The 27,361-nt window shown below is 35.8% G+C and overlaps 1 protein-coding gene across 1 annotated transcript in view; it reads left to right on the top strand.

The window, feature by feature from the left end:
- ppp2r2aa (protein phosphatase 2, regulatory subunit B, alpha a) overlaps nt 1-22,268 on the top strand; it is a 36,450-nt gene extending 14,182 nt beyond the window's left edge. Inside the window, exons 6-10 of the mRNA XM_056464112.1 lie at nt 1,818-1,995; nt 4,599-4,763; nt 9,133-9,302; nt 12,917-13,008; nt 17,257-22,268. Coding sequence (XP_056320087.1) covers nt 1,818-1,995; nt 4,599-4,763; nt 9,133-9,302; nt 12,917-13,008; nt 17,257-17,536 — 885 coding nt within the window. The 3' untranslated portion in view covers nt 17,537-22,268. The remainder of the gene's footprint in view (nt 1-1,817; nt 1,996-4,598; nt 4,764-9,132; nt 9,303-12,916; nt 13,009-17,256) is intronic.
- Nucleotides 22,269-27,361: the final 5,093 nt, after the last annotated feature.

Genomic DNA, 27,361 nt, shown 5'->3' on the forward strand with positions numbered 1-27,361 from the left:
ATGCCAGTGTTTTGAATTCCTTAACTTGATTTTAAATTTCATAACTTGATTATTGAACATCTGAAATTTAAGACACCTGATTTTTTTTTTTTTTAAGTCAGCATTTTTTCAAGTCTAAGCATTCTGGCCAATCACAGAGCTGCCTGAGTTTACTGGCATTTGTTAGACTTTGGCATTATTGTGGAGGAGACGATTCTTCTGCAAATTGACTATCGGGGGTCAGCTATTTTCAGTAGTTTGTGTAATAAACATACCTGCTTCAGTGAACCAAATTTATATATTTAATTTAATTTCATCTCATTGGTTAATCAAACTTACTTAAGCTTTCGGTGTTTTCAGTGATAAAGAGCTGATTCTAACCTGTACTGTAAGTGTATCTTTTAGTTAAGAAATTTAAACTTAAAACATTTTTAAATGGCATATAATAATCAGTTTTATTAACCTACAATTGTTAATAATTAAATTGAACACAATTCAAAGCAAATTCTAATTTCACATAAATCAAATTTCAGCAGAAAATTTCAAATTTTCTAAAATTTCAAAAATTCAAATTTTTATGAACCATTTTAAGGTCAATTATTAGCCCCTTTAAGCTCTTTTTCCCGACTGTCTACAGATCAAACCATCATTACACAATAACTTGCCTAATTACCCTAACCCCCCCCCCCCCTTGCCTACCTAGTTAACCTAGTTAAGCCTTGAAATGTCACTTTAAGCTGTATAGAAGTGTCTTGAAAAATATCGAGTAATGTATTATTTACTGTCATCATGGCAAAGATGAAATAAATCAGTTATTAGAGATGAGTTATTAAAACCATTATGTTTAGAAATGTATTGAAAAAATCTCTCCGTTAAACAGAAATTGGGGGGGGGGGGGAATAAACAGCGGGACCAATAATTCAGAGGGGGCTAATAATTCTGCCTAACTGTATATATTAGTTATCATTCAATATGGAAAGTAATTACCGAGATAGCATTTTTGCCATATCGCCCAGCCAAAGCTTCAACTCTGACCAAACACACCTGTCTGTAATTATCAAGTGCTGCTACAGGTCCTAATTTATTGGTTCTGGTGTATTTGGTCAGGGTTGCGCTGAAATCTGCAGGAAGGTGTGCTCTCCACGAACAGGGTTGATGACCCTTGACCTGGATATTACAACAATGAGGTTGTTTATAAGGACATGCAATGTGTACTTTTAATACAAAATGCTAAAAAATCTAGCTTTTAAAAGAGCATTTTAATTTTAAAGATTTGCCCAAGGTGTCTTTTGAGAGTTGTATTTAGAGGTAGAGGTGGTGCTGTATTTAATTAGTGTTTTTTACTGTATAAAATGCATTATGTCTATGGAGAGTCCTCATAGATCACCAATGGAACCTTTGCACATATCCAGGTTTCTCAGTCGTCATAGTTGGGTAGACTTGAAGAGCAATGAATGGGGGAGTACACCAAATAATTATGTTTTTACAGTCCTATTTGCTGAAATATTAAAAGAAAAAAACTCCATGATGATGTTATCAAGACGTGAAAAAGGAAAAAATAGTGCGAGACTGATAACGACAGCCAGAAGAGAGAACATTGTCTTGCCCCATAGACGCTGCATTATAAACTCCTTTATATACATTTGTAATTTGATGCAAAGATTATATAATGTGTACATAAATACCCTTAAATATGCATATGTTTAAAAAATATAAATATTAAAAACTTGCAGGCATTTAAGATGCTGATTTCACATTGTGAAAAGGGTCCATGTTTCTGTGTGTGCAATCTCTCAGGATTATGGTAATGCATTGATAACACTAAACGCTCTGCACAGGTGCCAGTGTTCCAGCCGATGGATCTGATGGTGGAGGCGAGTCCACGGCGGGTTTATGCCAATGCTCACACCTACCACATCAACTCCATCTCTGTTAACAGTGACAACGAGACCTATCTGTCTGCCGATGACCTCCGCGTCAACCTGTGGCACCTGGACTACACCGACAGAAGCTTTAGTATCCTGCTTATGCATTGTTCAGATTGTTCTTTGTTGTTTTCAGAAGTCTCTCACGCTCACAGAGGTTGCATTTATTTGATCAAGAATACACTAAAATCGAGAATGTTGTGAAATTTAATAACTCTTTCAATCATTACTTCAGTTTTAGTGTCGCTTGATCCTTTAGAAATCATTGTCAGATTTCTTCCTCAAGAAAAATAACTTGCATATTAAATACAAGACAAATGCAGATATTTACACTTAATTATTACATTCAGAAATAAACTGCTTGGACATTTAACACCATGTTATGCATATTAAAATATGAATAAATGTTTCTTTTTGTTAAAGTATACAGGCTGAATTATAAATGACACATATCAATTTAACTACTCCCACCCCCTCCTCTGCAGTCTGTTTAGACTGGTGTATATGATGAATTGAAGTTAACAGGAAAAACAAAAGCCCAGTATCAAGAATGAGAAATCAATAGAATACAATTATACAAAATAAGGCATTCATTCTGGGTCCTGATCATTGCGTTGCGCAATAAACGTGGAGGCTTTGTCAGCAGCTGAAGTCCAGATCTTTAATGTACACATTTGTACCAAGTTCACTCGAGCCATGGATAATTCCAACATTATAATGTCCCGAAGTTGTACCAACCACTAATACGTTTTTTTTGCAGATGTTAATCCAGCCAGCCAAACAGCTTTTCTATAGCTTGGTATGATTCAACGTGGAATATCGTTGGAATAGACATATCGTAGTTCCTCTCATGAACAAAAAACTATTTAAAATGTAACTAAACAAAACAAAAATGAAGAAATAAGCAAATATTGTAGAAAAATGCATTATAATAGAAAATAATTATTTTAAATATCAAGAAACAAATTTCTGAGACGTGTGACTTTATAATATTCAATGTGTGATATTTTACTGTTGTTTACATAAAAATTGAGTATGTATTTATGTTTTGAATTCTTTAAAATAAATTTAATTATATAAATATTTATAATGATGATTATGGTAAACCTTTCTTTTATGTATAAGTATTTTAAATTATTATTTTAATAATTAGCTATAAACATATATATTAATTTATCTACATGGTAAATATGTTGATTTTGTCGCTCAAGAATCATTTCTGACTGTTAAAATATTAAAACAAATATTAAAATCAGTGCATCCTTAGGAAACCTCCGAAACATTTTGTATACGCTTAATACACCAAATCTTGAGTTTATTAGGTGCTTTCACACCTAGACTTTTGCTTCGGAACCTGGTGCGTTTCCCCCCTTAGCACGGGTTGTTTGTTATATTTGAATCCAGCAATCGTACTCTGATCTGCGACAGAATCGGTCCGAGATCGCTTGAACAAGGTGGTCTCGTCTTGTTTGAAATTATCTCTGGAGCAAATCGATTGTAGTGAGAAAGCAAAACAATCCAGCGAACTAAAGAACCAGGCTGTGTCACAGTCTATTATGGTTATGTAATAAGCATATATACGGCTATATGAAGAGAGAATTATGAGTAGGGCGGTATATCATTCCTTCCAGCGTTTCATGTCAAATATGACAGTGAAAGCATGCTGAAATATTACTGAGAGCTCTTTATCTGTTAGGAAGATTGACAGAAATTACCATCTGATATTTATTCCAAATTTTAGTCTTATTATATTTTGTTTTAGGCCTGTTGTTTTGTTTATTTCTGCACTGACACCTCCAAAAAACGATCAGCATTGATCTGCTTCATGATCCGTCTGCAGTCTCGGTTCATCTGTCAATTCTCTCTAATGTAGCCTATAATGCATATTTCTAGCCAACATTTTTAAGCTCAAATTTAATAATAAAAACAAAGTTATTTAATGTTGTCTTATTTTAAAATTACTAATAAATATTACAAATGACGGACAATAGATTGATTGATTCAATAGATTTTGTATAACTGTTGACCACTGAAATGAGGCTATAAAAGTTATACCTCTCTCTGATTTATATCTGGTGACTGTCTGTGGGTGTGACCATTCAAAATTAAGTGCACCTTTTCGCTTATAATGTCTAATTTCTCAGCATCAAAAATTAAAATAACGAAGTATGACAGCAAAGCGGAATCCGTGGGACTGAAAAATAAGCCCTGTGAGGAGAGTTTACTCGCATGTGACTTGTTTTTAACTGTTTTGGTTCATTTCAGGGGCGTAGCGGACATTTTAAAAGTGGGGGGGAACGGCTGTATGAGATCATACGTTCATATAATTATTAATCACCTGTTGCTAAATGGTCTGTCTCTAAAAGTGAGGGGGACGGATCCCCCCCCCCCCCCCCCCCCGTCCCCCCCGGTTGCTACGCCACTGGTTCATTTAGAAACTTTGCGGTGTGAAACGAAACAGACGATCTACAAAACAATCAGTCTACAGGTGTAAAAGCACCCTTTGTGTCTTTCCCTTTTGATTGATTTAATGCATCCTTGCTGAACAAACTTTTTTTTTTGTTACTTTTAAACTTTAATATATTTTATTAGACAATTTATGAATGTGGAGTAAGAAAGAAGTGTGTTAATAAATATATATTTTTCATCTCTCTCACACTTATACTGAATTTCACTCTTTAACCACGTGCTCAGACATTGTTGATATCAAGCCGGCCAACATGGAGGAGCTGACGGAGGTGATCACAGCTTCAGAGTTTCACCCGCTACAGTGCAACACGTTTGTGTATGGAAGCAGCAAAGGCTCAGTGCGCCTGTGTGACATGAGGGCGTCCGCTCTGTGTGACCAACATTCAAAACGTACGTTTCATTGCATCCTACACACTAGGGCTGCACGATATTGGAAAAATCTGCCATTGCGATATTTTATTTTTCTGCAATCAATATTGCGATATGAATACACTTTCACAAGATCTGTTTGACAGTTTTCTGAGGAGTCTAACAGTATTCAGGTACAGAAATTGAATAATCGCAATGCACAGAATGCTTTTCTTTGTCTTGTTTCTTGTCCAAATCTAAAAAGAAATTCTTAAAGTAAAAATATTGTTTTGTTTTCATCTCCAGAAGAAATAAGTAAAAAATTGGGTTTTTTCCTTAAAACAATTCAAATGATCTTATATTAGTGTAAGTAAAATAAAATAGTCTTATTTTCACTTTGAAATGTAGATATTTGACTAGAAATAACAAATTTTAAGAAGTTTTTTTTTTTGCATAAATTGTATAAAATTCCATATAAATAATTAAATGAAATTCATCTTTGTTACACATTTTTTAAGCCCAAATGTTTTAAACTCTCTTGAAATGCTCAGTCACAGCCCTTAAAACACATGCAAATTATTAACTTTCACTCTAATATGGTTAAACTTAGCAGCGACTCTACAAATCACATGCGTTCTGTGGCTCCCGGTCAATTAAAATTCAGACGGACTATTGCGGATATGCACATTGTGATATCAATCATGCAGCCCTACTACACACATGCGATGACACTTTAGATTACGTTCATAATGCAAGCCCTAAAGTGCTCCTGTTATGCTTTATAAAAACTTGTTGTTGATGTTTTGTCATCAGAACACAAATTCAAGTATTTTAGAGGAAGTCAGAGGTCCTTCATCCTCCAGAAACAGAACCCAAAACTTTGTCAAAATCATCCATCTGGCTTTAGTAGTTCAACTGTAGTCATACAAAGTTCCAAGAACTATTTTGTGCACCAAAAAAACTGTATATATGCCTATATCAGTATGTTTGCCTGTATCTTCTCGTTTGTATTCATCGATTACAATTAAACCACTGAAGTCACTTTGAATGTTTAATAATGTTTTAGACTTTTAATGTCTCCGGGCCATTGGTGTCTATGGAAGATGAGAGAGCTCCAGGATTTCATCTGAAATAGCTTTATTTTGATATCGAAGATGAATGAATTTCATAAGGGTATTGGAATGGTATGAGAGTAATTAAATCAAATTTTCTATCCCACTTTGTGTTAGGTTGCCTTAATTACTAGGTACTTGCATCAAAAAAATAAATACAATGAACTTACTGTGTTGATAATGTATTGCAGAACAGTGTAGGTGTATGGGTAGATTTAAGGGTAGTTTAAGGTGTAAGGGATGGTCAGCAGGTGTTTAATCATGTTCAATGTAAAAGCATGTATTTAAACAAGAAGTACATTGTAACAAATGATTCATTTCAGTGTAAGTACATAATAGTTAAGACAATCTAATGTAAAGTGGGGCTGAATTTTCATTTTTAGTTGAACTAATCCTTAAATTATATATTTTTTTAGAAATCAAAATATACTCAATACTCATTGACAAATCCGCTCTAATGGACCTTATCCATTGAGTGGTACGGGTCGGTACGGAGCACCTTTATCAGGCTTGAGTTTTCACTGCAAAAAGGGTACCCATTGGTGGACATGGTGTACGACAGAAAGTTTCAGTCAACGTCATTCTCGCTCAAGGAAATGTCAACGTAAAGCTGTACGAGTCGTGTACGAGCACTTCTCACAAAAAAGATGCTTTATACACATAAATACTTGTGTATAAATGTTCATTACTACCCTTTCAATCAACATGATTTATAACTGCAGATCAGTGATACGAAATGTGAAATAGCCTACTGTAACGTCTGCAATTATATAAAATAAGTAAATGCAACATATATAAACACATACACACCCTTACAGTCTCCGATGTTTACCAATTACAGAAAAACTACACACAGCAGACATTTAGTACTTTTGGGTTCAAAAATATAAAGCAACATATAGCCAACAGTCAGTGCAAACCTCTCATCTGTATCTGTAGTCTTAACCAGCGCATGTAACCAGTGTTAGAGAGTAATTCAGTCATTCAGAGTTTATAATAGTCTAAAAGGCAATGATAATAGTTAAATATGGCAGTTTGTTCATGTTTAGGTTGCTGAAACAATATGAATGTTTTGTTTTTTCTGGCTTCTCCTTTGTTTTTTCGCACGTAACTCTAGCGTTTGTCCGTTTCTGAAGGGATCGGGTGTTAGAAGCACTTCAGTAATCACACACACGTTATTATCATCAGCTGATGATGTTTGTTATTTCAAACGTAGACTCACACGAGCTCTCTCGAGAAAGTGAAACCGCTCATGCTTTAGAAGGCCTTGTAAACAGCTATGGGGCACAGGGTAGATTCTGCTGCTCTTCTTGGCTTTGTGGCTGTTCATTAAGACGGCAACAAGGTTTGTTTAAGCTTGGGTTGACCATTGTTCGTTAGTAAATGTATAAATTATTATGGTGTAGTGTCTCGGTTGTGTATTTAAAAAGGGCGCTTCCTGTGTTTTCGTTCTCCTAGCTTGTGCACGAGCGAATGACGTATCTCTGTAAACCAATAGTGTTCAGCTGCGCCTCTTGTTCCACCTTTTGGTATCCTTTTGTTGTAAGGGTACCCAAAAAGTGGTACAATGCGGTTCGCTTTTTGTTACCTATGAAGTGGAAACAGCCTTAAAAGCATACCTTACCACTCTATGGAAACTCTATTCTCGGTGTCTGAAATGGTTGGTCCAAGAATCTGTACTCTCTAAAGCCTGCTCCTCTCTGATTGGTCAGATCAAGTCCAGTCATCTTGTGATTGGTTGAAAACCAAACCCTCTTTATATTTGAATTTCAGTTCTTCCTCAGCACGTGTAAACAATATAGAGTAACAATTGTGGTGTTTATTTCAGAAGGATGTGGACTCATTTATAACAATATGAAGTAAAAAACGGTCTCATCTCAACGTTGCAAATAAACCCCAAGCAATTGCAGGCCTCAGGTCAAAATACACTGTTTATAGGTCAAATGAGAGAGTTGTTCAAAGACTGCCAGTGAAGAATTCTTCTATTTGTTTGTGCAGGAATAAAAGATTGGAATTACTGACGATATATTTCAGGCAGTTCATAATAGCTTCTTTCATTTTTGGAGAGAAAAACTCCATTTATCTGAACTAGAGGTGGGCGGTACATCGCTGTCATAGTCATCACCGGTGTGACATTGCGCCACGACATGGATTTTCTAATACCGTCAATACTGTAATAAATACATTATGCGCCTTGAACGGCTGCATTTACATCAATAATAGCTAATTGTAAATAATAAGGCATTCAATTTTCTTCAAACGTTCAGTTGTGGTCTGAATACATGTCCTTATACTACAGGGCTCGAAATTGCAACCATTTTGGTCGCATGAGCGCCCGAAATTTAATCTATGCGCCCTCGTAATATATTTGGGAGCATTTGTGTGTCTAAATATAATGGTTGTAGTGCAATCTGATTTGATTTTCTCTAAAAACTTACTGAATCGCTCTACCCTGCTGAAGTATTGGTTATTAGCTGTCAGTCACTCAACGCTTCCCGCTGTCAGATAACAGGGAGCTTTTGTTACTGCAGGAAATGCAAACGGCTGAAGAGTGAAAAGTGCACAGGTTTGCAAACCTCACCTAAAGTTATAATAATAATAATAGTGCAGATGACAGCGATCATAACATGAGGTAAATGTTGATCCGCCAGCTGAGATCAATCGAGTGTTTTCGGAGAAGGTGCCCGAATCTCGATGCGTTGCATTCACCACGTGTTCAGCGCAAATGTCCGCTAAATATAAAATCTAACACTGTACACATCATTGCCAAAGAAACTCACCTTTACTAAGTTTACACTGAAACTACAGCTCATAACAAAGAGCGGAATTGCGCTGGTGGTCATCATGAGAATCCTGCTCTGTCCGCTCATAAATTGGTGCGGCTGACTCGCCTGCTTTATTCCACCAACACAGAAAAATGAAGATCAGCTCATAACGAGACTGAGCATTTACAATGACCCAAACCAAAACTTTTAAAGAGTGATAGAAGTGAGACTTTCTTTTGTCCGTTCTTCCTTGAGATGTTTATTATTTTGCTATTGAAAGTAATACCATGATATTATACCGTCACCGTTCAAAAGATGAAAAATACCGTGATATTAATTTTAGGTCATATCGCCCACCCCTAATCTGAACATTGTTTTTTAATACTTTGCGACCTTTTTACGTTCACGACTGTGTGAAAGGTAGGATCCGAAAAAGCACAATAGGTGCACTTTATCTGACCAAGCAGAAAACCTCCCTGACTGATGTATTTGTTGTGTTTGTTATTAATCTATTCATCGTATATGTTCGTGTAGTGTTTGAGGAGCCCGAGGACCCCAGCACTCGGTCCTTCTTCTCTGAAATCATCTCATCCATCTCAGACGTCAAGTTCAGTCACAGCGGCCGCTACATGATGACCAGAGACTACCTGACTCTCAAGATCTGGGATCTGCACATGGAGAGCCAGCCGGTGGAAACTTACCAGGTGCAGTTGCTGTCTTACTGTTTTAGATTCATTGTTTAATCTACAATTTTGATCGATTATCTGAAATGCTTTTTTTAGGTCAACATACTAATTTACAGGATTAGTTAATTTAATAAAAATGCTCAAATTTTTCCTAATCTGCATGAGGAAATATCAATGTCCTGCTTGCGTTATTCATGCATTCAATGTAGGGCTGCACAATATATTGTTTTAGCGTCGATATCGCAATGTGCGAGTACGGGCATTTTTTAATTTCTGCTTCTGAATACTGTTTGACTGCAAAAATTCATAAAATATTGTTTATTTGCATGTTTTCTCTTAAATATTTAACGGTGCTTGTAATTTTTTTATTGTATTTCATTTTTATTTTGAATTATCTGCTGAAATTGCATTTATATCGCAGTATATATCGCAGTGAATGAGAGTATTGCAATGTAAATTTTTTCCAATATCATGCAACCCTAATTCAATGTAGACTTCAGTAAAGCGAGATTAATTTAATTCAATCCAATTCAAAATTGCTTTATTAGCATGACTGTAAATGATGCAATATTGCAACAGTTTTAAATGTGTGGACAAATATGAACAAAATGGCAATAACATTTCAAAATAAAAGAACAAAATATCTTAAACGTTGTCATACATTAAATAACCATCGAGTATGTTTACATGGACACCAGTAATCGGATTTGAATATGATTAAGACAATACTAGATTAAGAGTGTACCATGTAAACAGTGATTTTTGCATTGTATTCGAGCTCGAGGACGCTTACGTCATCGATGATGCGCTGTTCAGTTTAAGAAGCGCTCTCGCTCAGCACAGTGAAGATTTCTTTATATTGTTTTAGTCGTTTGATATGCAGTGACACACAGTCAAATATTTCGCCGAACAGATCAGCCACTTTTGACGCTCATAAACAATCATAAAGTCCTCGTGCTGCAGGTATTAGGAGGTTTGCTAAATGTGCAGCAGTCGTGCAGTGAGGGGTTAGCGTCTTTAATAATCTATGACAGTTTGCGTTCATTGAACAGTAAGAATCATTAATAAATCCATATGAAACAGTCCCTTAAAAGTCACGTCACATCTTCAGTTTCGGGCTCTGGCGCGCTTTGCACTCGCACTACAAGCATACCGCGCCTGAGCCCTAGTGAACTGTGCTCTGGCACACCTCTTCCAACTGGGCCAGGCCTGGCCAACTGAACCACGCCTGAGCCAGATTACTGAGATTACATGTCCATGTAAATGTAGTCAATGTAAGAAATAAGACAAAGCAAATAATAGGAAATAAGAAAATCGTAATTTTTTTATTATCATTCGTTTTATCATTAGTTGAAGCATTACCATTTCAACTGGTGCTAAGTCAGCTATATTTCAGGTAAAACTTTGAAGAAATAGACTGAAAATTAAATAATCCCTCAATATATTTTGATATATATTTATAATATAATTGAAATCCATTTGATCTCACATTCACATTCATGAAAAGCAGCACCCGAATGTCTTTTAAATGAGTTGATCCAGATCACTGATGATTCGTTCACTGAATCATTCAGTCATTAGATTCGCTTGAGTTAGTCTTTCCTGATTATTAGTGAACAGCAACTTAAATCAGAGCTATTTTAGGAGTTTAGAATAATTGTAATACGACAGGAGTCAAATTATAATGTGCTTTTATGTGTTTGTGTATTTCTTGTTTTATTTTAAGCACCCATGAAGAGTTTTAAGAGTCAAAAGATCTGCTTTTGGCACATATTAAGCTCTGATTTTAATTACATAAAGGGGAAAAAATTACCAACCTTCTTATAATTTATGAACAATTGTAATCAGCATGGGTCATATGATCTGCGTTCTATTATTGTCTTGTATTTTAATTTTAAAAAAATAATTGGCGATTTGTTCTGCTGTGGCAACCTCTGAAATAGACTACGCCGAAGGAAAATGAGTGAATAAATACATGAAGAAAAGCAGGACACTCTTTAAAATGAAAAAGTATTGTAAAGACGGGACGAGTTTTTGTGAACTAATCCTTTTAATATAATAGTAATGTATAACCGTTGACCACTAGATGGCGTCAGGGTTTCATTTCTAAGTAATCTTCATACAGTTTTTGCAATGCATGATAGTACTGCTTTTCAGGAATTCAGAATACCTGGCAAGAAATAAAGTATTTGGATTTAATGAGGAAAAAAGCTGGCTGTAAAGCATTCTTCATTTTAAGTTTCTGTAATTATAGGTCCACATTACTTTGAATCCTCATATAATTTAGAGAATATTTGTATGTTAATAGTCACAATGCAAAATGTCTGACTGTTTTTAATCAATTGTGTATCGATGATTAGTGTTTGGAGATAATAAACATTGTCAATATTAATAGTGACAATAAACATTAATATTAATAGTGACATTTATTATGACTCTAACAACCCTGAATTCATTTGTTGTTAAAGACTTCTCTAGCAGTGTTGTTTTAATGTCCTTGAGGTCCAGTAGTTTTATTAATTAATATATATATATATATATATATATATATATATATATATATATATATATATATATATATATATATATATATATACATATATATATATACATATATATATATATATATATATATATATATATATATATATATATATATATATATACATATATATGTATATATATAGATAGATAGATAGATAGATAGATAGATAGATAGATAGATAGATATAGATATAGATATTATTTTTATTATTTTTTTTAAGGATTTAATTATTGATGTTTTAATTTAAATTTGTCATCTTTTTGTGATATTATTTCTTTGTTTGGCTTATTTGTGAATTGTTTTAGTTTTATTTGATTTTTAATTTGTACATCATAAATGAAAATGTGAAATATTTCCTTGCCAGCTCGCTGAAATAAATTATACAATTCATTTACAAATGCAACATTTAATAACTAATAATACTTCATTTTTTGTTCTTATTACTAAGAGGTTTGTGCAAGAAGCACTATGCTTTGGTCTTCTGTAAACCTTTTGGTAATCTGTCCGACTAATAATTGTTGCAAATAATCGTGATTACACTGAATAGAGCTCCTTGATTATGGGAAAAAATCATAATTACAAATTTTTAGGTCAAAATTGTGTAGCGGTAACCCTGGTGTAGGCATGGGCCAGTCTAAGATTCTGACGGTATGATAACATTGGATAAAAACATCACGGTACCACGGTATTGTGATTACCGCTCTAAAATATGTTTTAAATGTCAAAAACTTTTTTTTTTGAACACAATATGTTTTATTTTGAGAGACATTTTAAATATTTTGGAGCAGTAAACATGTCCGGCTAAATAATGAAATAAATCATTGACTTTTGCTGTCTTCATTTATTTCAAAAACACATTTCTTTCCCATTGAAATGGAAATCTTTTCTGCTGGAGATACTGTTGTACTAAAAACAACAACAAAAAACTTAAATAAAAAAAAATCTTACTCGTACCCTAGGAACGGTATTGCAGAAAATTTTGACTGTTTTAAAACCTTGACTTTTCCAAACTGCGGTATACCTTGAAAACGGTTATCATCCCATGCCTACCCTGGTGTAAAAGTGACTGTCATCTCTCTGTCCACAGGTTCACGGTTATCTCAGGAGTAAGCTGTGCTCTCTCTATGAGAACGACTGCATCTTTGATAAGTTCGAGTGCTGCTGGAGGGGCGACGATAGGTGAGTTCAGTAATGATATCATTATGAGTTTCTGTCTCGCTAAAGGGCTCCCGCGTGTTCAGATAATGTCCTCAGTCATGATAAAAGCACAAAAGCATGATCTGTGAGCTCACAGCAGGGTTTCCCAGCCGTATCAATGCGTCCAGTGAGAGGCTGTCAGACTGAAGCTTTTATCTTTGACTAACAGATCACTCGCATATACAGACACGTTTCTGAAACGTCTGACCATTAACCAATGCTAATACATTATGCATGAGAATTATGGTAAATTTATTATTGTTTATATTTAGCAAATACAATAAATTGGTGACAGTAAAGACATTTTTGAGGCACAAAATGGTTTCCAATGTTCACTTAAAAATAATTCTTGTTCGTTAATCAGAGTCTTGAAATAAAATGTATAGTTTACAGAAAAATATGAAACACCACAGCCATTTTCTACATTGATAATAATTCTCAATTATGACCCAGGATCAATAACCTATTCATAAGTGTCTTTTTTAATTTAGAGATTTAAACACTGTCTGAAAGCTGAAACAATAAGCTAAGATTATTGTATTAGATATTAGTCTTTTTCTTAAAACAAGCAGAATTATCAGCCAGTGGGGTAAATAAATCTTGTTTTTGGTTTGAAATTGACCCTTCGCTAAGCAACACCCGAAAACCACCAGTCGTGGCTTAGCAACCGTAGCTACACGCAGGAGCTCTGTCAAGCTTTCGAGTAAGGGAAACAAGCCAAAGCGTTGTGCATATGGATTGTGCAAATCTGGTACCCGGTCTCCTAAAAGTTTGGACTGGGTGGTGGAATTTTTTCCCTTTTCAAAACCTAAAACCCAAGGGAAGAAATACCAGCGTGGATCAAGATGTGTGATGTGCGCTAAAAGAGCGGAGTTAAGTTGGTTTTGTTTTCGATATTTCTGACACATTCATGATAGACTGCAATAACTCACACACCTCTCAGCCTAAAAACATCTAAACCGTGTTTCCGACAAAAATACAAAGCAGGTCATGTTTCCCAGCTGCCTTTTTCTTTTTACTCGCTCGATATTATGAGCACTGCTGTTTAAGCCCTCGCAATAGCTGTAAGAGCGAGCACAATCCAGTCATATTTTCATCTGTTTCAAGCTACGAATATTTGAAATTACTAATCAACTGAACAAAACAGAGATGTGATCACAAAACGGAGCACCTACGATCAATATACTTCACCCGCAGCTGCTTTTCAGTCATTTATAACCCTCATGTCCATGTCAGAGCTACAGTTTACTGTTTTTTTTTTTTTTTTTTTTTTACGTCCGTTGTTTAGAGATTTAGTCATTATACCAGGTTAGTGTTTGCTTTTGTATTTGGTGCCTGATTATATTTGTTGGTAGGGAAAATCTATGTGTTCACTTCTGCTACTGTATTTATACTTTGATTTGCATTTCAATTTACTTATTTTTTCCACTTAACTGCAAATTAGAATAGAAACGGTATAAAGAGCACACAAACACACTGACAGTTATAGGTGCTGTACATTGTTATGGGTCAATGATGCTAATATTCAACACAAATCCCTCAATTTCCCCTTTCTGGCTGTTCTTTCTATGAATGAATGATGTAGAAGCACTGTCCATGCGTGTTTCCTTGTCGGTTAATAGCGCTATATTTCATTGCACAACATTAGTCTATCGATCTTTTTGACTAAAAAAGGGAAATCACGGTTTAATTAGTTATTATTAGATTATTTTTATATTTCACCTGCTGTGCATGAACTAAGCTGTTGAATGGTCAGTGTATGAGGCGGCTAGGCTAACCTAGCTTAAATTTTCCTTAAATTATTTTCCAATTGGTTGCGTGTTATGTGGTGAATATACCCCTGTAATGCATACTGCAGTCCTTTTTCGTCTGGCTTTCTCAGATACCTGTTCACCAAAAATGATTAATTATATCCCTGGCAATGTCTGACACTGTGCATACACATTGTAATAGACGTGCCAGGCACAAAAGCTTGACAGGCGTAGCAATAGTAACTAAGGAGGGCGGGGCTTAGCGAAGGTTTAATAACATTATTTTGCTTACCCCACTGGCAGATTATTTAGAAACATCACCTGATTTCTATCATGCCTCATTCACACCAGCAGCGACTTTATAGTTGCCTGTCGCTCCGAGGCCCTGTTTACACTAATACGTTTTAGTTTTAAAATGACGGTTTAGAATGAAAACAATCCACATCCACACTGGCGTTTCACCTAGCGCTTCTGAATAGCTCTTTGTCCACACTACACTAATGAAAATGCACATCACGTGACCACACACACACATTCTGGCATGCGCTGCAGCATATGCGGAGGGCTCCAGGCAGTCAGCAGGTGCTTTGAGCACAGAACCCCAGGTGAGAGCAGTGCACGTTGGACAGTTTATCAAGAATATACTGCTGGATCTCAACCTTACTGCAGTTGTTAAATGTGAAATTTAATTCACCTTGTCTCTATCTACTGACTAAGCCCACACGGAATTTCGCAGATTTCCGCAGATTTTTAGCCCATCGTTGATTCTGTTTATTTACTTGTGTAAATGTGTGTAAATTTATATTTATTCAGTTTTTAAATTAATTTTAGTATATTGATTATTAGTAGTAGTATAGTATATATTTTATTTATTAGTAGTAGTATAGTATATTCATATTGACTAATATGAAAATATTCATTTGATTTATTTACAATACAGTTTGTAATTTACTTTACAAGCTGTATTGTATTTCATTTGATTTATTTAATTTACAGTTTGTAACTTAATATTTTAATTAGAATATACTTTTAGTAGATATATTATATTAATGACTTGATTTGTTTACCGAATAAAGTGGATCTAATTGGATTTGCATTGTAAACGTTAAATACGAGTTAAAAAGGTATTACTTTTTATTTAATATATTAAGGTTTTAGTTATAATACTCCCAAAATCATTCCGCATAAATCGAACAAAATTTAACAAAATTCTGCGCAGAAATCGCAAAAAATGTCTGCAGATTATGTCAGCCCCTACTAATGACTCTTCTGTCTTTTGAGTCTGTAACTTCTCAGGTTCTCAGGTTACGTGTTTTAGCTGAGCGTAAAGATAAGTTAATATATTAATTAATGGAACCAGGTACACTGATTCTTCACATTGACTGATTGCTTGCCTTTATTTCCTGCATTGTATAAATTTATTATATGTTATACTTTTATAATAGCCATTATTGATTATTAAAACTGATATTCAGCAAAAGATAATATTTTCCTCGTTTGTGTTCTGACTACATGTGCCTGGTTGTGTACTATATCAATAAACAGTTTCGTTTTTTTAAAAACACTGTTGTAATACATTGAGCCCCTTAAGCATTGTTCTTATGACGTTTTTCTACCAAAGGAAAACGCAAATTACTTCCAGATACTTCAGATATAGTCTGTGTTAGTAATTGTAAGGCTGTTTATGAAATCCAGGCCTAACACTGTATGACAACACTCCAGATGACTGTTTTATAGCCTGCAGCTAATCAATCTGTCAGATTCTGGAGTGCATTACAGCTCTAAAGAAAAATATAAATAAAACATACATTTATAGAGATAGTATACAAGTATATAACTTCACTCACCTGGGAAATGGAGGCCACTATAATGGTTTGTAAGCACAATAAAGCACACACAGCATGCCATATCATCTGATATTTGTAGGAAATAATTCCAAAAGGCAGCTGACTGTGTAAAACCTCATAAAACAAAGCAAAAATTCGATGTATATGCCGAATTCAGCAGCTAATCAGCCGAATTCAAATAAGGTTACGTGACTGCGAGCAGCGAGACTTAGCTGTCACTCAAGTGGCCACGCCCTTAATTATGCAGACTTAATATAAACCAAACGGATGAGTTTTAAAAAAATTCACCCCCTCACAGTTGTCATGAAGTGTAATATTAGCGCAATGAACCAAAAACCATCTCTTGTACCAGGCTGTAAAGCAATTTTTTCTGCTGTGAAGTTGGCCATTTTAACAGTGGGATCAATGAAAATTTGCTCTATTACGGAGCTAGGACTAGCGAAATTTCGAAGTATTGCAGTTTCAGTTACTTCCGTATTTGCTTCACAAGGAAGTGCGGGATGTTTCCGCTTGGTTTTATCCCTATAACAGTTACCTAACAATACATTTTTTTTTTTACATGTACACGTTTTTTTCTTTATAAAATCAGAACTCGTTGTCTAATTGTGTCATTATTTCACATCTCTCTCCAGCGAGGTCATGACAGGCTCCTACAACAACTTCTTCCGGATGTTTGAGCGCGAGGGCCAGCGAGACGTGACTCTGGAGGCCTCGTGGGAGAACGGCTCTCCCGGCTGCCCGCTGAAGAGCTGGCGCGTGTCCACCGGCAGCCGACGCAAGAGGAACGAGATCGGCGTCGACTGTCTGGACTTCAGCCGCAAGATCCTCTACACCTCCTGGCATCCTCAGGAAAACATCGTTGCCTTAGCGACGGTCAATAACCTTTACCTTTTCCAGGAGAAACTCAATTAGGAATTTCAAAACTGCTTCGTCCCCATTCCTAAAAGCAGGAGTCTAAATGCGGGATACATGCTAATCTCGTATCCAAGCACAAACTCATAGTCTTAATATTAACCACTGTAGTACACCAAAACCTTTGGATTATTCTGTTATGTTTAATTGATACACTGTAGGCCGGAGGAAGGGATTTTTAGTTGGATTACTGTATTGGGTTTTTGCACATTGATCTGTCTGTTTTATATGGAAGCCTGTTTCGGTCACAGGATATTAAGGTGGATTCAAAAGCAATTCTGGCTTTTTAATCTTACAAATTTTTTAGAAATTGAAACTTCAGAGCAGTGAAATGATCTCATACAAAATCTCGAAAGAAACTAGTGAATTCTGAGTTTATATCACAATTAAAATTTACAATTATAATATCACAATTAGACTTTATTTCTTAAAATAAAACAATTCTCAGCCTATATAGAGTTAGGTCCATAAATATCTGGACATCGACACAATTCTAACATTTGTGGCTGTATACACCAACACAATGGATTTGAAATTAAACCAACAAGATGTGCTTTAACTGCAGACTGTCAGCTTTAATTTGAGAATATTTACATCCAAATCAGGTAAACACTCTAGGAATTACAGCAGTTTGATATTCGCCTCCCACTTGTTAAGGGTCCAAAAGTAATGGGACAGACTAATCATTCATAAATCAAATTTTCATTTTTTAGTACTTGAATTACATCCTGAAGTCTGGATAGACATCACCAGATGCTAGGTTTCATTCCTGGTGGTGCTCTGCCAGGCCTCTACAGCAACTGTCTTCAGTTCCTGCATGTTCTTGGGGTATTTTCCCTTCAGTATTGTCTTCATCATTCAGGTCGGGTGATTGACTTGACTATTGCATAACATTCCAATTCTTTCCCTTCAAAAACTCTTAGGTTGCTTTTGCGGTATGCTTTTGGTCATTCTTCATCTGCACTGTGAAGCTCTGTCCAATGAGTTCTAAAGCATTTTGCTTAATATGAGCAGAAAATATTGCCTGAAACACTTCAGAGTTCATCCTGCTGCTTTTGTCAGCAGTCATATCATCAATATATACAAGAGAACCAGTTCCATTGACAGGCGTACATGCCCATGCCATGTCACTACTACCACCATGCTTCATTTCTTAGGATCATGAGTTTTCCTTTCCTTTTCCGTACTCTTTCAATCACTCTGGTACAAGTTGATCTTGATCTCATCCGTTTATAGGATGTTATTCCAGCACTGTGAAGGCTTTTTTAGGACACTAATCTGCCCTTCCCGTTTTTGAGGCTCACCAGTGGTTTACATCTTGTGGTGAACCCTCTGTATTCACACTCTGGTGTTGTCTTCTCTTGATTGTTGAGTTTGACACGCATACACCTACCTCCTGGAGAGTGTTCTTGATCTGGCCAGCTGTTGTGAAGGGAGTTGGAAGCCAATTGTCCAATTACTTTTGGACCCTTAACAAGTGGGAGGCACATATGCAAACCGTTGTAATCCCTACAGCGTTTACCTGATTTGGATGTAAATACCCTCAAATTAAAGCCGACAGTCTGCAGTTAAAGCACATCTTGTTGGTTTAATTTCAAATCTATTGTATTGGTGTATATAGCCAAAAATGGTAGAATTGTGTCTGTCCAAATATTTATGGACCTAACTGTATATTGCAAAAAAAATATATACATATATATCTTTTTCATGTCTGTGATTTAATATTTACATAGTGTATTTATTAGAGGTGTTAACCTACATTGGTCTCATGGTTTAGTTCGGATACGATTATCATGCCATAGATTCAGTTTTATTCGATACCACTGTGCATTGACGATGCTTTCCATACGCAATTCTTTCCATTCACAATTTCAACTTCATTTTTAGAATGGCAGAAATAAAACAGAAATAAACAGAAATGAGTTTGTAAATAATGTAATTTACAGTACAAAAAAATTGCAAGCAAAAGTCGTCAATTTTAATTTATAGTACAAAAATGCGAATAAAGTCTCAACTGCGAGAAGTAAACTCACAATTCTGAGAAGCAATGTCACATATGTAAAATACAAACTTCAAGAAAATTTTATATTGTAATACGGTAACACTTTACAATAAGGTTGTATTAGATAATGGGAGTTAATGCGTTTATTAACATGAACAAACAATGAGCAATACATTTATTACAGTAATTGTTCTCATTAGTTAACGAAAATACAGTTGTTCGATGTTAATTTGTTAACACACGGTGCATTAACTAATGTTAACAAGCATGACTTTGGATGTTAATAAGGCATTGGTAAATGTTAAACTATGATTAATAAATGCTGTACAAGTATTGTTCATAGTTGTAGTTCTATAGTAGTCATGTTAGTAAGTACATAAACTAATGAAACCTTATTGTAAAGTGTGACCCAATTATCTTTTTATATGTGTATATATATATATATATATATATATATATATATATAACATCACATGAGCACTGGTGGGAGGCATGTGTTGCCTAAAACCTGGTTTATGCTTATGTCGAGTGATCGCTGTGACCCACGGCGCATGCCTTACACGTTGCTGTGCATATATACTTCTGCGTGCTGTTTGTGTTGCTCTGCAATAACACTTCCGAAACGCTAGCTGGCAGTGAGGTTTTTATTTTTCTGTGTTGAGTTTCTTCATGGGTGTTTTGTTTTTTCTGAACTACCTTTATGTACAAATAGCTAGAACTTATTTTGATGCAAGAACCAGCGGACGTGCAACAGCTTCAACCATAAGGTAAACACAAAACAAACATTTTCAATTGGAGCACCTTCATGCGACTAGACACTTGTAAACACTTGCTCCAACAAGTTCGCTCTGCTCTCGGCCCCGCCCACACTCGTCAGCGCTACAAAGCAGACCAATCACAGAGCTTGCACTATGCGTCGTTGCAACATGTAGTTACTTTTTTTTTGAGAGGTGCCACAGCTGGGGCTATGCGACTACGCGAAGGTAGCACCGGAGCATACGCTTGACGCAGAAGTGTAAATCGGCCTTTAGTGTCCCACCAGTGACTATATACAGTCATATCGCACTGCTACAGGTGTGATATTACGTTTATACAACAGTTTGACCGCATAATCATGTATATAAAAAAAGAAAATCAAATACAAACTCTAAAAATTATTGGCGGAAGAACTACTTCAACTTTTCATTCATATCAGCAGCTGATGTCAGAACAGCCATTGCTACTTTACCAATGCACTTTAGAGCTCGTGTTTGAATGATTCTCTAGCATAATGTCTAAAGTGATGACAAAACAGCTGATTTTGCTGACATTTTAAGATCATAAGGCTGAACGACATGAAATGCCATCAGTCTACAGACATATCTCCCAGTATTTGTTGCAAACGGGAGATCACAATAACTAACCCTGAAAAAGCCAAAGCAAACACTAGCAGATTACTATGGTATAAATACAGCACTACAACATACAAAAAAGAGAGGTAGACTTAGAATGCCTCTTTTGGCACCTGTTCTGTAATGAATTGTTCAGCTGTAGTTAGAAATACGAAAAGAAAACGCTGAGTTGTTCTCCTCTAAGGGCTTATTATGCGGTCTCTGTCGCCATCTTGTGGCGCATTAGTCTTTGCTTTGCTCCGTATGAAAGGCTAATGGCTGATGTCCAAAATTATGAATATTTAAAATAGACTCTATCCTTATAAAAAAACTCCATAGTTGCAACCTTAACAACATTTTCACCTTAAAAAAGCCTCAAAAGTACATTATATTGTCCAACAGCTGCAATATTTGTCAAACTGTAGTGAGTTTATTGATCTGCTTTTACTCTGTGGGCGGAGTAATACAGAATGGTGAAAAGGCTGTATAAGTGCTGATATTGCAGGATATTGCACGGCTATCAGCCAGTCAGATTCGAGAACCAGACAGAAATGTAGTAAATATATATTCATACTTGTATTCAATGGCCGAAACAAGCTTCCATAAATTTAGCTTTAATCAGAAACACACTCATTGCTGTTTTTAATTTGTTTATTATTTTTTATTAAGCTGACCTGACGAATCTTGTTTACTAAGTTTGCCTAATCATGATTAACACTGAATCAATTCTAAAGCCTCATGCACTGATCGTCCGCAAAAGTTTCCTCCCTTCTGAACTCAGGCCTGGTGCAACAGGACGTTTCTACACCCAAAAACAAAATGCCTGACATATTCGTCCACAAGTGCAATTGACTTGAAGCAGGGTTCCCAGATAGCTCCATTATTCCCTACATTCAGTCCCTAAAATTAATCGTGGCATTAATTTTATGCAATACTTTAGAGAGACTTTTTAAACCTGTCTCTTTTCATAGTTTTTTTTTAGGGACGCGCCGATGTTTCAAGTCTTAAGTAGTGCATGTTTTATGGTTTCCTGCATCTTCTGGTGTGTGTCTCTTTATTTGCAGCTTTTTAATACAGAATGGTTCCTATGAGGTATGAAGAATGCTCTAGATATTTTTATATGAATTTTCGAGAAAAAAAAAAATTGAAATGATGTCCTTGGCAGTATTCAGTGTATTAATGCAGTCGCGTGACTGTCTTTGAGCTGTTGATTGGTTGCAGAATGATTCTGTATAATGGAGTGTGTTTACATGGAAATCAGGCCTGCTGTATGTGAACAAACCCTGGAGTTATATTCCCTTTATCTTAATAGTTGTAAAACCCAAAATGTTAAAAATTAAAGTCAATTTTAAGACCGAAATTTCCTGGGGTCGTTTATTTTTACAATCTGAAGGTCAGATATCATCTATTAAAGGGATAGTTCAACCAAAAATGACAATTCTGTTATCATTTGCTCGTTTCATTCAACATTTAAACTGAGTTTCTTTCTTCAGTTAGTACACAAACAGATATTTTGAAGGATGTTGGAAACCTGTAGCCATTGACTTCCATAATATTGCTATGGTTAAATATAGCTTTTGTGTCTGACCCACATTTAAGTTGGCAGGAGCAAAATAGGACATCCAGAAATGAATCTGTGCCTGAGCTATTTGTGGTCTGTGAACTGAAGAATCAGATTTTACATTTATAACATAAAGATTATTGTATATATAAATACATGGTTGACATGGTCTAGATGACCTGCTTCGGTTCAAAGCGAGCATCAGAAAGGTGATTTAAGTGACTTTGAATGTGGCATGGTTGTTGGTGCCAGACGGGCTGGTCTGAGTATTTCAGAAACTGCTGATCAACTGAAAACATCCAGTGAGCGGCAGTTCTGTGGGTGCAAATGCCTTGTTGATGCCAGAGGTCAGAGGAGAATGGCCAGACTGGTTCCAGCTGATAGAAAGGCAACAGTAACTCAAATAACCACTCGATACAATCGGGGTCTGCAGAAGAGCATCTCTGAACGGACAACACGTCCAACCTTGAGGCGGATGGGCTACAGCAACAGAAGACCACACCGGGTGCCACTCCTGTCAGCTAAGAACAGGAAACTGAGGCGACGATTCACACAGGCTCACCAAAATTAGACAATAGAAGATTGGAAAAATGTTGCCTGGTCCGATGAGTCTCGATTTCTGCTGAGACATTCAGATGGTAGGGTCAGAATTTGACATCAACAACATGAAAGCATGGATCCATCCTGCCTTGTATTAACGGTTCAGGCGTGTGGTGTTGGTGTAATAGTGTGGGGGATATTTTCTAGGCACATTTTGGATCGATTAGTATCAATTTGAGCATCGTGTCAACGCCACAGCCTACCTGAGTATAGTTGCTGACCATGTCTATCGCTTTATGACCACAGTGTACTCATCTTCTGATGGCTACTTCCAGCAGGATAACACACCATGTCATAAATCACGAATCATCTCAGACTAGTTTCTTGAACATGACAATGAGTTCACTGTACTCAAATGGCCTCCACAGTCACCACATCTCAATCCAATAGAGCACCTTTGGGATGGGGTGGAACAGGAGGTTCACATCATGGATGTGCAGCCCACAAATCTGCAACAACTGCATGATGCTATCATGTCAATATGAAGCAAAATCTCTGAGGAATATTTCCAGTCCCTTGTTGAATCTACACCACGAAGGATTAAAGTGGTTCTGAAGGCAAAAGGGGGTCCAACCCGGTACTAGTAAGGTGTACCTAAAAAAGTGGCCAGAGAGTATAGATATACAGAAAGAGAGATAGAACAAATTAGAGATAGATAGATAGATAGATAGATAGATAGATAGATAGATAGATAGATAGATAGATAGATAGATAGATAGATAGATAGATAGATAGATAGATAGATAGATAGATAGATAGATAGATAGATAGATAGATAGATAGATAGATAGATAGATAGATAGATAGATAGATAGATAGATAGATAGATAGATAGATAGATAGATAGATAGATAAAAAAAAATTAAATGTATTGCCATCATTTTAATTCATCTAAATTGGGAAGGCCAAAGAGCAGAGCTGTAATTTTGGGCAAAAGGATGAGATTAAAACGGTAAGGCACTTTAAAGTGATAGTTCACTTAAAAATAAAAAATAAATAAAAAAGATTTGAGTGATATTTGTTTAGTCAAGTGGTTTTAAACATTTGAGTTTTTTTCATCTGTTGAACACAAAATAAGATATTTTAAAGAAAGCTGAAAATTTATAACCATCGACTTCCAAGGTAGGAAAAAATAGAAGTACTATGGACGTCGGTGGTTATAGTTTTCCAGCATTCTTCAAAATATCATCTTTTGTGTTCAGCAGGAAAAAAGATACAATGACGGATGAATTGTCCCTTTAACACACAGGTCTCAAACTTAATTCTTGAAGGGCCGCAGCTCTTCACAGTTTTGCTCCAACCCTATTCAAACACAGCAGATTCAAATAATCGAGCTGTCCGAAAGAGTCTTGAATTAAGTTTGAGATCCATGCTTTACCAAAATAGCATAAAAATGAGCATAAAATGTGACCTATGAGTCACGTGACCTAACCCACTGAGTGCTAACTTGAATCTGATGCATGATCTGATGCGACATCCATACTGAGTAACTCGGGTAACTCGAGTAACGTGGATCGAAAAGAGCAACAGGGGCAGAAAAGGCAGGCAGCGGCGTCATTATCACAAAATATTTAACATATGTTCAAAAAGACTGCCAAACAGGGTAAAGCAAAAGTTACTTACTTCCTAACAGATGAAAATATGCCCCTATCCATGAGGTTCTAGGCTAACTGGCCACATTAGCCGGGATGTCCTGTATAATCCCGTCACGTCCGTGTTTTTAAGGCTGTTTGGTCACTTTATTCGTTTTATTCTAATCGGATATAAATCGCTCAAATCACTTCAGAAGGTGATCTGGGATGCATTCCAGATGAAATTGGACAGGTATAATCCTTCATAAACTAATATTGACTTTCATAAATTAAATTAGACTTTTGCGTGCTAAAAGTACTTGAATAAGAGACATTTTACTTGATTTGGGTCTTTAAAATTACTAAAAGTAGTTTGACATAAAACCAAAACAATACCCATTCTTACCTTAAGACATTTTTTATTAAGCAAATTTGTGTAAGTTCATGACGTGTTAAGTATATATTATATTCTGCTGGTTTAAAACACAGAATAATAATAAATACAGTTATGTAACAACCATAACATTACAATTATGTCTTAGGACATGTTTGATTAACTTTTTATTACCTACACCAAATGTTGACTAATGAAGGTACATTTATAACAACTATTTGTTAGACTACTTTATTGTCAAACCATGTTGCATACAAATGCATTCAACAGACTTATATGACAGTGTATTGTTGTAGAGGACAAATATAACACGAGACAGGTGTTTAGAAACAGTATAGTTTATTTTGTTGGACCTGCAAACTTATCTAAACAAGTTAAACTTTCAGAAAACAGCACGGAAACATTATAATGCGCGCGCTCGTGAATATAACCCGCGGTTGTCTTCCACGGTTGTCTTCAGTAGTCCTTGTTAGCTCAACAACTCTGCTGAAAAACAAAGCAAAACATTACAACAGCCAGACATAAGTTAAAACATTACATTTACCATGGATTCTATTTTAAACTATAGTAAACTAAAGTTTGAAACTATAGTTTAAAATAGACGATGAGTGGGCCTCGCTGCTCCCACCCACCATAACCCTCGCAGCGGGGTCCCACTACCGGCCTCCCGTGTTTCCCTGAGGGTCCTCAGGGCTTGTATTGCTCCCTGCCTAGGGTTCACAAGCCGCCTCGCCCCAGGGAGTGCACGAGCTAACCGGGCGCCAGTCCGTGCCAGTGTTCACTGGAATGTTGCTCGGCGGCACATTTCGAGCAACAAACACGTAATATTCTTCGCGATATTGCGTTTATGTACGCAAACCGCAAGGAACTACAGCACCACTCGTACCGTCAGGTATTGAACTCACCTTGGTCAAGTACAAACAGCAACACCGAGCGAACTGACGCCACTGAGAGAGAACCGACAGGCTTTATAGGAATGCAGATGCAAATGTTTACAATTCGACGTCACTGCTGTGAGTCTAGTTGTCATGGTGAGCGCTGAAGAGAGCACATCTCATTGGATCGGCTGTGGACAAAAACATATTAAATATATTGAATATATATTTTTACAGTTTTGGTGCTGTGTAATATTCTGGGATGCAGTAAACATGACAAACTCCTAGTGGTGGTAAGCTTCTTATTATCCAAGAACGCCATCTAGCGGTCACATAACCTAATAGCATGTTACTTGCTACTAACCACCCCCACGGCCAAAAGGTCCAGCATTTGTCCTTTTAATTATTTTATGTAATTTAATATTATATAATATATTTATTATATAATATATTTGTATTCAATATATATTCCCGTCACGTCTGTGATTATGAGGCTGTTTGGTCACTTCATTCGTTTTATTCTGGTCAGATATCCGATCGCTCAAACCACTTCAGAAGGTGATATGGGATGCATTCCAGATGAAACTGGACAGGTATAATCATTCATAAATTAATTTAAATAAAATAAATTATGACCTGGAAAAAATCGGACCTGTGCGGAACACCTAAGTGCGCTTTTACAGCCAAAATTCTATTAAAACATGTTTACCATAAAACATGTTCTAACTTATCAGGCCTGTAGCCAGGGGGGTTCGGAAGACCTACCCCTCACTGACAAAGGACCAGAATTTGTCCCATACTATGAGCTCATTTGTCCTATTTTGACTGCTGTGCCATCATAAATAATGAAAATAATCCATCGAAAAAGGCTTTAAGACCAAACGGAATCATTTGTCGGCTGTTGCTTTGTTGGGACTATAATCTGATGTAAGAGAACTTTTCTTTTACTACTGTATTGTTTTTAAACAGAGAAAACATTTTACAGGTAACTTTATTCTAAATCTTGGACCTTATTCCTGAAATAAAAATGAGCAATAAAAAGGTGTGAAACACCAGAAGTGGACCATATTAAATTAATACGAATATATTTAGGCTATTGTTCATATCCAGGAATTTTAAAATTTACTTTTTTTTTTTTTAACAAAAGAGGCTAGAAAAATTCTGCAGAATTTATTATTATTATTATTATTATTATTATTATTATTATGTTCTAATTTATTATTTTTTATTGAAATGGCCAAATTGTGACCGAGGGCAGTTGCATATGCTGGCCAGTTTGTTATTTTGTCTAATAAATGAGAGTAAGCTACAGTTTTTTTAATTTAAAACTTTAACAGATTCTTATTTTTTCCTAATAATATGATGTAATAATTTTTTAAAATGTTTCTTTATTGCAAATTTTATAAAATATTTTTAGTACATCAAAAGTGTGGTTAATCCAGCAAAAAAAAA

Source organism: Danio aesculapii, chromosome 8 (genome assembly GCF_903798145.1).
Source record: "Danio aesculapii chromosome 8, fDanAes4.1, whole genome shotgun sequence".
NCBI classification, from domain to species: domain Eukaryota; kingdom Metazoa; phylum Chordata; class Actinopteri; order Cypriniformes; family Danionidae; genus Danio; species Danio aesculapii.